The sequence below is a fragment of the Phalangium opilio genome, unplaced genomic scaffold, assembly GCF_054372755.1.
Source record: "Phalangium opilio isolate 3A_F unplaced genomic scaffold, DU_Popi_V2 ptg000021l_1, whole genome shotgun sequence".
Taxonomy (NCBI): Eukaryota; Metazoa; Arthropoda; class Arachnida; order Opiliones; family Phalangiidae; genus Phalangium; species Phalangium opilio.
Window position 1 is genome coordinate 2,412,082 of NW_028324153.1, and position 13,832 is coordinate 2,425,913.

The window sequence follows — 13,832 nt, forward strand, 5'->3', positions numbered from 1 at the left end:
GGTAGTGTGAATGCCGCACCTGACCCAACTTTTGTTAGACCACGAACCCGATTTTTGTCGCCCCGGCACCCGACTTGAGTCAGGCCGACTAAAGTCGGATGGTTCAATAGCCAATAAAGAACGCGAGAATATTCACGTGATAAATGACGTAAATAAATTTTTCCGCTCGTTTTCGTTTGTCGTCTGCTAGACTAGGGAAAAGAGGCTTAAGGCTTTAGCAACAAAGTTAAGAATATTATCATCATCATGACGTCCAAAAATAAACCAGAGGTAAGACTATGGTTTTAAATAACATAATTGATACTAAAAAACCTTCCTTTCGTAGAAATACAACTGGAATGCTGCCAACACGAGAAAGTTAATTGACGTCGTAAAAGATCATGAACATATTTATAATCCAAAGCACCAGAATTACAAAAAAAGCGGCTTGAGAGACCAGGTTTTTCAAGAAATAGGAGCTTCTATTGATTGTTCAGGTACGCTACACGTAGACCTTTTACAACGTCCTGCATGGTTGAAATGAGCATGCAGACACCATGCTTGAAATTCTGTTTACTGTTTACGTGTGGTAAAAGAAAACGTTTGAATACAGCATCCGATGTAAAGGCTCGTTGGGAGGGTTTACGAACGTACTTTCTGCGAGAATCATCCAAAGTGACGCAGTCAAAGACAAGTGGCGCTGGAACTGATGACGTGTACACACCAAAATGGGAATTTTTTAACGACATGGAATTTATCAGATCCTCTGTTCAACCAAGGAAAGGGCGGTCAAACATGGATATGGCTGAACTGGTAGTAGTTGTTTTGACTACGAATGTAGTTAAGATACATAACATATGCTTCCATTTTAAAGGCTGTCAAGGAAACCAATCCATCCTCTGTTGAAAATGCTCAATTTTTTGAAGATGAAATAATAGAGCCGTCAGACATTGAGGAGCAAGCGCTAACCAACAGCGAGACAGTGGACAATATGGCAGGGCCAAGTTCTAGCTCAAGTGCCACAGATGTAAGGTCTAATGAAAAGCGAAAAACGTCTCCGAAGCGAAAAAGAAGGAAGGATGATAGTTCGTTAGAGAATGATTTTATGGAGGAAGCCCTAAAGTGCCTCAAGTCTACGCCTCCAAAAAAAGAGGTGGTAGACGAACACGATACATTTGCGATGTTTTTAGCAACCCAATTGAGAATTTTGAGCTCGGAAGACTCCGATGAATTGAAATTAGCAATAATGAAATTAATTTTTGAGAAGAAACATAAAAAAATGTTCATGTGAATGAAAATGTATTTATTTGTTTTTAATTAAAAGAGCAGAAACCGCTAAACAATTATCATATGCCATAGAATTATTAATAATTATACAATCGTGCCCACTGTTTTTCATATGCACCCTCATTACAGAAATACGCAGTAAATTCATCTCTAACAGACTTTGCTGCTTGCGATGCATAGCACCCTTGATTTTGTAACGCTTTTAAACTGCAATCATCTGATTTCTTATTCCTGCTGGTTTCTACATCATCATCACCAATATCATCATCTAACATATTATTTGATTGTTCTCGTAAAATATTGTGCAATGTACAAATGCACAGAACAATCTTTTCTACGTTTTCAGGGCTGGCCTGAATAGTTCCCAGCAAAATGCGGAACCGTTTAGCAAGAATCCCAAAACAATTCTCAGATATCCTTCTGGCTCTTGAAAGCCTAAACATTTAAACATACATAAATACTAAAGAAATAGTAATGAATTCATTACGTTCAGTTTTAACCTGTAGTTAAACACTCTTCTTTGAAACGTCAGCTCGTGTTTCGAAAACGGTCTCATAACATTAGGTTTTAATGTAAAAGCTTCATCCCCAACAATTACATAGGGCATAGGTTTGTTGCGGCCTGTTAATGCTTTGGGTTTTGGTAATTTATCCTTATCTTTGGTAAGTGCTTCGTGGAGTTTTGTGTTTGTGAACGTGGCACTATCATGGCATCGACCATTAGTGCCAACGTCAACAAATATAGCCTAAAATGGAATATAATACTTTAAATATCATTCAATCCCTGGACAACATGGGGTTCGTTGTACTTTAGCATTAGCATCTACAAGAGCTAGAAGTATCACGCTGAAAGTGCCCTTATAATTGTAAAAATACGAGCCAGAGTTTGGTGGTGCTGTTACATTTATATGTTTGCCATCAAGAGCTCCAATACAATGATCGAATTGCCACTTAGTTTTGAAGTCTTCCGCTATTTTATACCAGTCTTCTGTTGATTGTGGGTAAAGAATGTGGCTGTCAAAACAAACAAAATTAAGAACAGTTCCAGATATTTAAACCCCGTGGCTTTAACTTTACAGTGGCGCTAGTTCATCATATACAGGGTGTTTCTGAAAAGTCCATCACAAATTAAGGGGCGTGTTTATGGGACCAAACTGAGCGGAAAGTACCAAAGAACATGGGGTGTACAACATTTTGTTACGGAGATATGGCCTTCCAAACATTCGCCCCTAAAACAAGGAAATATCCAAAAATGAGGAGTAACACTTAAGACCGACTAACCAGCTTGTTTAAAATTACTAGACAATTTCAATAGCCTTTGATTTCTACCTTTACTAATCAGAAGCGTATAAATGAGTAGAAGTATGCCTACGGTGGTAATGTAAAATTAATCCCAAGTGACATGATGTTTCAAGATCTTCCCAGCACCAAGTAAAATGGTTCTGATTGAAGGGACTTTTATTAGCACAGCGTAAACAACGTTATTTTCAGGAATTAGTCCAAATGTCCACGGGCGGCATTACAAAAACGAGGCAGTCTTTCGAATGATACTTGGACATGTTGGAAGATCCCTGGCTTGTTCCTGTTATCTCAAACCGTAAAAAGCTACGCAAATCTTCATCATCACGGACAACACTCTTGTACGTTAGGTATGACCTTGAGAAAACCTAAAAGGACATCTCGAATGTATTTGAAAAACCCATCTCCAATTAAGGGGCGTGTTGTTTGTTTCCAACAGAGTAAACTCGCCCAGAAAACAATTACAATGCAGAGCCACGTTTCGGCGTTAATGGCCCACAAAGGTGGTCCCAAACAAAAGAACAAACTTTAATTTGTTTCGTTCAGTAAGTGTTTCATGTGTCATAGATAAAACGCCATGATTAATGCACGAAGAAAATGAATTTATTGACAAGTTTTAACATTTAATTGCAACTAGTTACAAAAATTGTTCAAAGTGTTCACCACCCGCGTTAAGGCACACATTAGCACGTCTTACAAATGATTCCCTTACACGTTGAAAAATGCCTGGAGTTTCGCGAATTGTTTGACAGCCGTGAATTATTCGTCGACGTAGCTCTTCAACATCGGGCACTTCAGTCTGATAAACTAAGTCTTTCAGGTGGCCCCAAAGAAAGAAATCACAAGGGTTCAGATCGGGTGATCGAGCAGGCCACTCCACAGGTCCACCTCGACCTAACCACCGCAAAGGGAAGGTCGCGTTAAGATAATTTCGGACCGCGATGCTGAAATGTGGTGGTGCACCACATTCTGTTTACCAAACCTAAGGGTACGTCTTCGAGTAGTTCCGGTAAATCGTCCCGTAAGAACTGCAAGTAAGCCACACCGTTTAACCTGGGCTCTAGGAAATATGGCCCAATTAAATTGTCACCCACAATACCACACCACACGTTTAAACTGAATTGTACTTGGTGACTTCTAACGCAAGTTGCGTGGGGGTTTAGCTGGGACCATTGATGTTTATTATGTAAGTTAATAATACCATCCCGTGAAAAGTTAGCTTCGTCAGTAACCAACAAATCCCGTGGGAAATCGATATCGTTTACTTTAGCCAGAAACCACTGACAAAACGCCGTGCGTCGTGGGTAGTCCGCTGGATTCAAACCTTGAACTTTTTGAACATGGAAAGGATGAAACCGGTGGCTTCTGAGGATTTTCCACACGAGCGTGTGGTTTACGCCTAATCGGCGACCAACTTGGCGGGTACTTGATTCAGGCTCGTCCTCGAAAATGGTGAGAACTTCGTCTTCTACGGCCTCTGGGATGGCTCTCGCTCTAGGTTGAGGTCCAGCCGGTTGGATTCGTCCATCTTGCCTCAAACGTCTGTCCACAGCCTCGAACGTCAGTCGATTTGGTAGTCGCCTCTGCGGAAATCTTTCCTGATACAAGCGTACAGCTGCAGCGGCATTCCCCTCGGCTAGTCCATACATTAGGTGCATATCCGCATATTCGGCATTTGTGAAGAAAGGCATTGTAACAGACTTCGTTGAATTATGAGTTTAATAAAACAAACACATGTACGTGAAACCTCTTTTATTCCTTTCTTAAAAAACATAGTGCTCTGTTTTAGTGCTCTGTTTTTTAAGAATAGGCGAAGTTCTCACTATTTTCGAGGACGATCCAAAAACAAGCAGCCGCCAATTGGTTTGCTGATTAAGAAAAAACCACACGCAACTTGTGTTAGAATTCACAAAGTACAATTCAGCTTAAACGTGTGGTGTAGTATTGTGGGTGACAATTTAATTGGGCCATATTTCCTAGAGCCCAGGTTAAACGGTGTGGCTTACTTGTAGTTCTTACGGGACGATTTACCAGAACTACTCGAAGACGTACCCTTAGGTTTAATAAACAGAATGTGGTTCATGCACGATGGTGCACCACCACATTTCAGCATCGCGGTCCGAAAACTTGTCAATAACATTTTCTTTGTGCATTAATCATGGCGTTTTATCTATGACACATGAAATACTTACTGAACGAAACAAATTAAAGTTTGTTCTTTTGTTTGGGACCACCTTTGTGGGCCATTAACGCCGAAACGTGGCTCTGCATTGTAATTGTTCTCTGGGCGAGTTTACTCTGTTGGAAACAAACAACACGCCCCTTAATTGGAGATGGGTTTTTCAAATACATTCGAGATGTCCTTTTAGGTTTTCTCAAGGTCATACCTAACGTACAAGAGTGTTGTCCGTGATGATGAAGATTTGCGTAGCTTTTTACGGTTTGAGATAACAGGAACAAGCCAGGGATCTTACAACATGTCCAAGTATCATTCGAAAGACTGCCTCGTTTTTGTAATGCCGCCCGTGGACATTTGGACTAATTCCTGAAAATAACGTTGTTTACGCTGTGCTAATAAAAGTCCCTTCAATCAGAACCATTTTACTTGGTGCTGGGAAGATCTTGAAACATCATGTCACTTGGGATTAATTTTACATTACCACCGTAGGCATACTTCTACTCATTTATACGCTTCTGATTAGTAAAGGTAGAAATCAATTGTTCGATTAAAGGCTATTGAAATTGTCTAGTAATTTTAAACAAGCTGGTTAGTCGGTCTTAAGTGTTACTCCTCATTTTTGGATATTTCCTTGTTTTAGGGGCGAATGTTTGGAAGGCCATATCTCCGTAACAAAATGTTGTACACCCCATGTTCTTTGGTACTTTCCGCTCAGTTTGGTCCCATAAACACGCCCCTTAATTTGTGATGGACTTTTCAGAAACACCCTGTATAGCTTCACAGGTCTCGTACACTATGTTGTGAATAGTACTTAGGCCCAAACGGAATTGATAGCTAAGGGAATGCATTGTTTCTCCTAAATGAAGACAAAAGAGTTTGGTCCCATTTCCACAAAAGAATCCCAAATGTGCAAAGGGATGTAACAAATCTGTGGCAAGAAATCTCAGTGTTACAGCGAGTCTCTCTGCTGCTGGTACTGCTTCTCTAAATAATGTATCTTGTTTTTCAATTCTAAATTTTACAGCGTTTAAAATGTAGGTAAAGGTCTCGTGAGACATTCGAAGATAATTCCTGTAATCCAGGGAATCTTCAAGCCTAAGTTCTTTAATTAAATTAAAAGCTCCTTTCTCGTTTCGTCTTGAAATCCATTCTTTCACCCATATTTTGCGCTTCGTTGTTTCACGTTTACGTTTCTTTTCGGCTAGTATCTTGATTCCCAGCAACGAAGCTGCTTGTTTCCTTCGATGATCGGTATGGAGATCCATTTACATAAAGGCTTTAAAATACGCAATGCAGCTTGGAGCTCAATCAAATACTACCTCAACAGTCGATAAATATAATAGTGGCAGACAACTATTCAGTCGAAAATAAGTTTTAGTTCAGTTCAGATCAGTTTATTAGGGGCATGAGTAAGAACAAATATCAGACTGACAAGTCAGATAGTGTGAACGGTGGGCTGACTCAAGGCTGACCTGACAAGTCGGTTCGCGAAGTCTGGAAGACTAGTCGGCTGACTAAAGTTGGATAGTGTGAACGCTCCATTAATGTTTTTTACACAGGTTCGAATAATTCGTAAAACAATTATACTTTTGTAAAAAGACTTGAATGGATAAATAAATGGGATTGACCCCTAAATACGGGTTTTCCCTCTTCGAGTTTGAACATTTCATTAGGTTTAAAACCAAGAGCTTTACTTTACCGAGTTAAAAAGAAAGCTTCTGGTGAATCATTTGATCTGCAATGTTTGTTCGCATTGAAGAGTCTTGGTTCTAGTAGCCAGCTTCGCTTGCAGTGAACTGATTTAAGTTTGGAAATATCAATTATTTCGTCATCAATGATGCAATTTGAGCAAAACACACGCGATATACTAATTTATTTGCATAGCTGGATAATTTTACCCTAATTTACACAACAAAATGTAAACTGATGAAACTTCGTAGGCCTTTTATTCACGTAAAGCCGAAACTTAAGGTCACGGGAGTCAATTTGTATATTCTGAAAAATGTAAAAGCGATGTTCCAGGATTTGCCCACAACTGTTGTCAAGCCAACGAGTAAAGCGCTTTTACGTGTAAGTAAGAGCGCCTAGCTATTGGAAAGATGTCGTGACAACGGCATGAACCTAGTAAAACCGGCGTTTTTAACCAGACCGTGGCACCCAATCTCGCATGTCTGTTATCGAACCCCTGTGGAAGTTACGTTTGCCATCGAACATTCGTGGATATCTGTGTCGTGGTACATTCTTCTAAGACAAATTCACTATCGGCCACGTATGCAATAAATGACGCATACGGCGACAAACGACCAATGCTATTTCTCACGTGGTTGTAATACTGTATGACGCGTAATCCTTCGAAAAGTAGTCGCCTAAGTACATTGCTGCTAGTAATGATTGATAACTACACCTGCTAGATCAAATGTCAACCAGTACATTACAATGTTTTTTAAAGGGTCTTAAAGTAGACCAATTAAAAACATTTGTTTTGCTATAAGAAGGGACTCTGCTAGTTTCAATCAGAAAAAACTTACAGTCCAAAAAGCTATGGAAAACTGTTCAAACGAGGAGCTAACCGATATGCACCTTATGTATGAACGAGCATTCGGGAATGCTCTGGAAGCCAGGCGCCTTTACCAAGAGATGTTTCCTCAACGTCGATTGCCGTGTCGTCAAACTTTCGGGGCGGTAGATCGACGTTTGCGAGAGACAGGGCAACTACGGCGAAGGGGTGGAGCTGGAAGACCCCAAGATGTACCCGAAAACTTAGAAAACCAAGTCCTGCAAATCGTACAAAATGATCCCGGAACCAGTACCCGCAAGGTGGAAGATCAACTTGATGTAAATTGTGTAAAGGTTTGGAGAATCCTAAACAATCACGGATTTCACCCGTACCACTACCAGAAGGTTCAGGCTTTAAATCCAGATGACTATCCAAGGAGGCCACTGTTTTCAAACTGGTTTATCCAACCATGTGTTGCGAACCCCCAATTTCCAGGCATGGTCTTAGTGACCGACGAGGCCACGTTTGCCCAGGACGAAATCATCAACTCTCACAACATGCATCAATGGAGCCAAGAGAATCCGCATGCCATCGTGGTAGCAAGTCATCAAGTCAAATTTAGTTTAAATGTTTGGTGCGGTATTGTTGGTAATCTTTTAATCGGACCGCACTTCCTCCCACAAAGACTTAACGGTCAACATTATCTCCAATTTCTAACTGAAACGCTACCGGAACTCTTAGAAGATGTGCCCTTGGCTCAGTGGCGCGACATGTGGTTTATGCACAATGGCGCTCCCGCTCATTTCAGGCGCGACGTTCGGGCACATTTGGACGCCACCTATCCTGGAAGGTGGATCGGTCGTGGAGGACCTGTTGCTTGGCCAGCTCGTTCACCCGACCTCAACCCTTTGGATTTCTTTCTTTGAGGTCATTTGAAGGACATGGTTTACCAAACGGAAGTTCCAAACATCGAAGAGTTACGTCGACGGATCATTGAGGCATGCGAAACCATCAGAAATACACCAGGAATCTTTGAACGAGTTCGTGGGTCTTCCGTTAAGAGGGCCGAAGCTTGCGTAAGAGCTCAAGGACAACATTTTGAACAAAGAAGACCGGCAAAAACCGGTAGACACTTGGGGCCTGTAATGTTAAAAATTATTGTCTCCGTTTTGACCATTTCTTGCTATGATATGAAAATTGGATGGTAAAGGGATGTGTTTCACAAAAAAAGGAACACTAAATAGTCAGTATTCTGGGAATGGAGGGGCGACAAAAATTTCCTCCGTAATGTTAAGTATAGGCGGAATGATCGACTTTAGCCACGGATACGACAGCCTTCCCCCACACCGAAACACTCGGAGTTTCGAATTTCTTATACAGAATTGATGTAAGAAAATTGTGGGAAAGGTATATCTTGTAACTGCAAAGGGTACAGCGTCCACGACGAAATAAAATCACTGGAATTTTGGTCTAAAACACTCGGAAAATAGTCCAAACGCCTGTAGAAGTGTTCGACTTCTCGTACACTGCTGCATTGCGGTTCGAGTGACATTCAGGGGCTTTGCACAGACTATTTAGTTGACTCATATAGTCTTTGGTTTTGTCAAACGTAACCTTAAACATAGAGAAATAATACCAAAAACGGATGCTGGAGTAGAATTTTTTATTTCAAATCAAATAGTTTACGTTTCTACATTGTTCAACAGTTTAGCATATGTCGGGAAGCCCTTCCAGCTCAGAGGCATCTTCACACACGACACGCAATTTTGACTGGTACCAACTGCCTCGATCGACATGGCGGCGATAACCGAGATACCAGATTACGCTACTAACATGAGCACAAGCGCCTATCGTCAAACATCCACCTTTGCACGTACAGTACCAACCTAGAATGGCATGAATACCATTACCGTTGGGTACATATCGAATGAGGGCTTGATGAACAACTGAGCTGGAAAACTGACTAGGCACACGAATCCGGATTAAATCATGTTCAAGTTTGGAAGCGTCGATGTTGAAAGAGCCCGATTTCTCGACAGTCAATGCGACGTAAGACTCAGCGCGCTTGGTTTTAAAATCGCTCATGATCACCTCGCGTACATCGCTTTCCCTAAGTACCGGAAAATCATCAAAGTCAGTGTCCTCAATTCTTTTCCATAGAGACGGTCTGCGAAGTATATGTTCACGCTCTACTAGCTCCTTCAGCGGATTTGCGTTCGTCGAAACTGCCACCATTCTTTCGACGGCGTCTTCCCATGTCCCTTTGAGATGTAAGTCTGGATGGTACGCGTTAATCAGGGCGGCTGCAATTTGAAGAAGTTCCGGTACTACTGTTGTAATAGGCACTTGTATTCTACTTTGGAACAAACGGAATATATTCTGCAAATGACCATTTCTAACTTCAATCGGCCATCTGACGTAGGTTACCTGTCGGGAACGATTAACCTCTTGGGTGTTTACTTGCTTCTCGCCTTTAGACAGGAACGACGGCATTTGTAGGTCAACACCCAATTCTGTAAGTAAGCTGTTGGAGTCTCGGAAACCTCGGTCCGCCAGTACGACGTCACCAACTTGAAAAAAGGACTTTAGTTCTTCTCTCTTTTTGATAGCATGGTTTAATATTCGAGCGTCATTATTGCGGCCATTAGCAAAGTATGGTCCAATTATATCCAGGATGTAACCAGTAGTTGTAACCATAAGAATTAACTTGAGGATATGCTGGCCTTTATGCACGCAAAATGATTTTTGAAGAACAGTATAGTCCTTGGATCTTCCAACCTTAATATAGGTACCATCTACAATAGTAATGAGGGAATTAGGCTTGTTTCTGGCAAAGAGGGTTACTGCTGCCTTTGATTGGTGGTTAGTTAGCACATTTTCTCGTGATATATGTTGAAGGCCAAAGTCACTCGGCACGAAACGCTCCACTAAACCCCTGATGCACGCCGCCACTATATTTGATACCGTACGTTCAGTTAAGTGAAATAAAGCGGATAACACTTTATTGGAGACGCCCATTCGTAGTTTCATCAAGAATACTACTAGAGCTGTCTTTGAAGAACAGCATCTGATTATACCAATAACTTCCTCAATTGTAGAATGAACCTCTAGAAAGTCTTTCATAGATAATGAAGTTAACACTTTACAGTCTTCATCACTTCGTATGACGTTGTCAAAGCTCCTCGTCTTTAAGTCCTTAACACACTGTCTAAGGCCCGTAAATAGGTGGTTGATGTCCCTGGATGTCATGAGACTTGATCTACTGGTGCAGTGAATACTATTAATTATTTCAATGGGCAACTCCCCGTCAACAAGATGCGTGGAGCACATGCGGTTGTCCTGGTGAATAAAGATTGCCCGTTCCACAAATATCTTTAACCGATCTCCGGCTTTTACTCTGGTGCGTGTACTGGCGCCACAAATGAAGCAAGTCTTTGAATGTGGCCTGATAAAACTTTGGTTTATGGTAATGGTGTTTGATGCCGTATGACTACGTGTTACTTGCGAAACCGGCTGTTCTTGTGACATCGTTGGTACTGCTTCTTCAAAACCCGTCTGCCTTTGCACTTGTGATGTTGGTTGGATTGGTACTAGCAAAGGTGGTACGTCTGGTACTTGCGAAGCGAATGGTTCTGGTACTTGTGAAGCGAATGGTTCTGGTACTTGTGAAGCGAATGGTTCTGGTACTTGTGAAGCGAATGGTTCTGGTACTTGTGAAGCGAATGGTTCTGGTACTTGTGACGTGGATGGTTCTGGTACCTGGTTTACCGGTTTTGTTGGTGTAGGCGAGGGCAATGATGTCGAAGAGCCATGACCGCTACTGAAGGACGATTTGGAAGCATTTAAGAACGTTTGAAACTTTCGCGATAATCCGGCGCATTTTAAACAAATCTTTGTCGTTGTGCCGTTAATTGCAAGTGGTAATAAATCCTTAGTGAAACGGAGAAAACGCGCGAAATTAGCTACAGCGCGAGTACCTATACGTCTACTTGTAGTATTGTTAACCTTTCGATTACACGCGTAGCATTTGTTCGGAGCCATCTCCACATTCGAACAGACATAAGTTTTGTGATAAAGGAAGCTCGTAAGATCATTCGTAAAAGCTAAAATCTAAATGCTTAATAGTCAACATTATCTTCCTCCATTTTACATACAAAAATCAAATACACACAAAAAGAAGCGGCAAAAACCTGCTGGCTCTTTATAACCACTTAATTTGACTTAATATCCAACTTCCAAGTACCAGAACCATTCGCTTCACAAGTACCAGAACCATTCGCTTCACAAGTACCAGAACCATTCGCTTCACAAGTACCAGAACCATTCGCTTCGCAAGTACCAGACGTACCACCTTTGCTAGTACCAATCCAACCAACATCACAAGTGCAAAGGCAGACGGGTTTTGAAGAAGCAGTACCAACGATGTCACAAGAACAGCCGGTTTCGCAAGTAACACGTAGTCATACGGCATCAAACACCATTACCATAAACCAAAGTTTTATCAGGCCACATTCAAAGACTTGCTTCATTTGTGGCGCCAGTACACGCACCAGAGTAAAAGCCGGAGATCGGTTAAAGATATTTGTGGAACGGGCAATCTTTATTCACCAGGACAACCACATGTGCTCCACGCATCTTGTTGACGGGGAGTTGCCCATTGAAATAATTAATAGTATTCACTGCACCAGTAGATCAAGTCTCATGACATCCAGGGACATCAACCACCTATTTACGGGCCTTAGACAGTGTGTTAAGGACTTAAAGACGAGGAGCTTTGACAACGTCATACGAAGTGATGAAGACTGTAAAGTGTTAACTTCATTATCTATGAAAGACTTTCTAGAGGTTCATTCTACAATTGAGGAAGTTATTGGTATAATCAGATGCTGTTCTTCAAAGACAGCTCTAGTAGTATTCTTGTTGAAACTACGAATTGGCGTCTCCAATAAAGTGTTATCCGCTTTATTTCACTTAACTGAACGTACGGTATCAAATATAGTGGCGGCGTGCATCAGGGGTTTAGTGGAGCGTTTCGTGCCGAGTCACTTTGGCCTTCAACATATATCACGAGAAAATGTGCTAACTAACCACCAATCAAAGGCAGCAGTAACCCTCTTTGCCAGAAACAAGCCTAATTCCCTCATTACTATTGTAGATGGTACCTATATTAAGGTTGGAAGATCCAAGGACTATACTGTTCTTCAAAAATCATTTTGCGTGCATAAAGGCCAGCATATCCTCAAGCCAATGCTTATGGTTACAACTACTGGTTACATCCTGGATATAATTGGACCATACTTTGCTAATGGCCGCAATAATGACGCTCGAATATTAAACCATGCTATCAAAAAGAGAGAAGAACTAAAGTCCTTTTTTCAAGTTGGTGACGTCGTACTGGCGGACCGAGGTTTCCGAGACTCCAACAGCTTACTTACAGAATTGGGTGTTGACCTACAAATGCCGTCGTTCCTGTCTAAAGGCGAGAAGCAAGTAAACACCCAAGAGGTTAATCGTTCCCGACAGGTAACCTACGTCAGATGGCCGGTTGAAGTTAGAAATGGTCATTTGCAGAATATATTCCGTTTGTTCCAAAGTAGAATACAAGTGCCTATTATAACAGTAGTACCGGAACTTCTTCAAATTGCAGCCGCCCTGATTAACGCGTACCATCCAGACTTACATCTCAAAGGGACATGGGAAGACGCCGTCGAAAGAATGGTGGCAGTTTCGACGAACGCAAATCCGCTGAAGGAGCTAGTAGAGCGCGAACATATACTTCGCAGACCGTCTCTATGGAAAAGAATTGAGGACACTGACTTTGATGATTTTCCGGTACTTAGGGAAAGCGATGTACGCGAGGTGATCATGAGCGATTTTAAAACCAAGCGCGCTGAGTCTTACGTCGCATTGACTGTCGAGAAATCGGGCTCTTTCAACATCGACGCTTCCAAACTTGAACATGATTTAATCCGGATTCGTGTGCCTAGTCAGTTTTCCAGCTCAGTTGTTCATCAAGCCCTCATTCGATATGTACCCAACGGTAATGGTATTCATGCCATTCTAGGTTGGTACTGTACGTGCAAAGGTGGATGTTTGACGATAGGCGCTTGTGCTCATGTTAGTAGCGTAATCTGGTATCTCGGTTATCGCCGCCATGTCGATCGAGGCAGTTGGTACCAGTCAAAATTGCGTGTCGTGTGTGAAGATGCCTCTGAGCTGGAAGGGCTTCCCGACATATGCTAAACTGTTGAACAATGTAGAAACGTAAACTATTTGATTTGAAATAAAAAATTCTACTCCAGCATCCGTTTTTGGTATTATTTCTCTATGTTTAAGGTTACGTTTGACAAAACCAAAGACTATATGAGTCAACTAAATAGTCTGTGCAAAGCCCCTGAATGTCACTCGAACCGCAATGCAGCAGTGTACGAGAAGTCGAACACTTCTACAGGCGTTTGGACTATTTTCCGAGTGTTTTAGACCAAAATTCCAGTGATTTTATTTCGTCGTGGACGCTGTACCCTTTGCAGTTACAAGATATACCTTTCCCACAATTTTCTTACATCAATTCTGTATAAGAAATTCGAAACTC

At 41.6% G+C, this 13,832-nt stretch overlaps 1 protein-coding gene and 1 long non-coding RNA gene across 4 annotated transcripts; one reads left to right on the forward strand and one right to left on the reverse strand.

Moving 5' to 3' along the window:
• The first annotated feature begins 246 nt into the window (after positions 1–246).
• LOC149696416 (uncharacterized) lies at positions 247–1,270 on the forward strand. Its single transcript, XM_089867384.1, has 4 exons — positions 247–270; positions 326–476; positions 593–792; positions 854–1,270. The coding sequence occupies exons 1-4, from the start codon at positions 247–249 to the stop codon at positions 1,268–1,270; spliced, it is 792 nt and encodes a 263-aa protein (XP_089723510.1).
• A 1,875-nt stretch (positions 1,271–3,145) lies between these two features.
• LOC149696417 (uncharacterized) lies at positions 3,146–5,498 on the reverse strand. Of its 3 annotated transcripts, none has more exons than XR_016382414.1 (3): positions 4,952–5,498; positions 4,757–4,862; positions 3,146–3,458 (listed from the first exon to the last, which is right to left on the reverse strand). It is a non-coding gene; the product is annotated as an uncharacterized LOC149696417 (long non-coding RNA). The 3 variants fall into 3 exon arrangements; XR_016382413.1 differs by having other exon boundaries at positions 4,961–4,992; XR_016382412.1 differs by having other exon boundaries at positions 4,757–5,498.
• Positions 5,499–13,832: the final 8,334 nt, after the last annotated feature.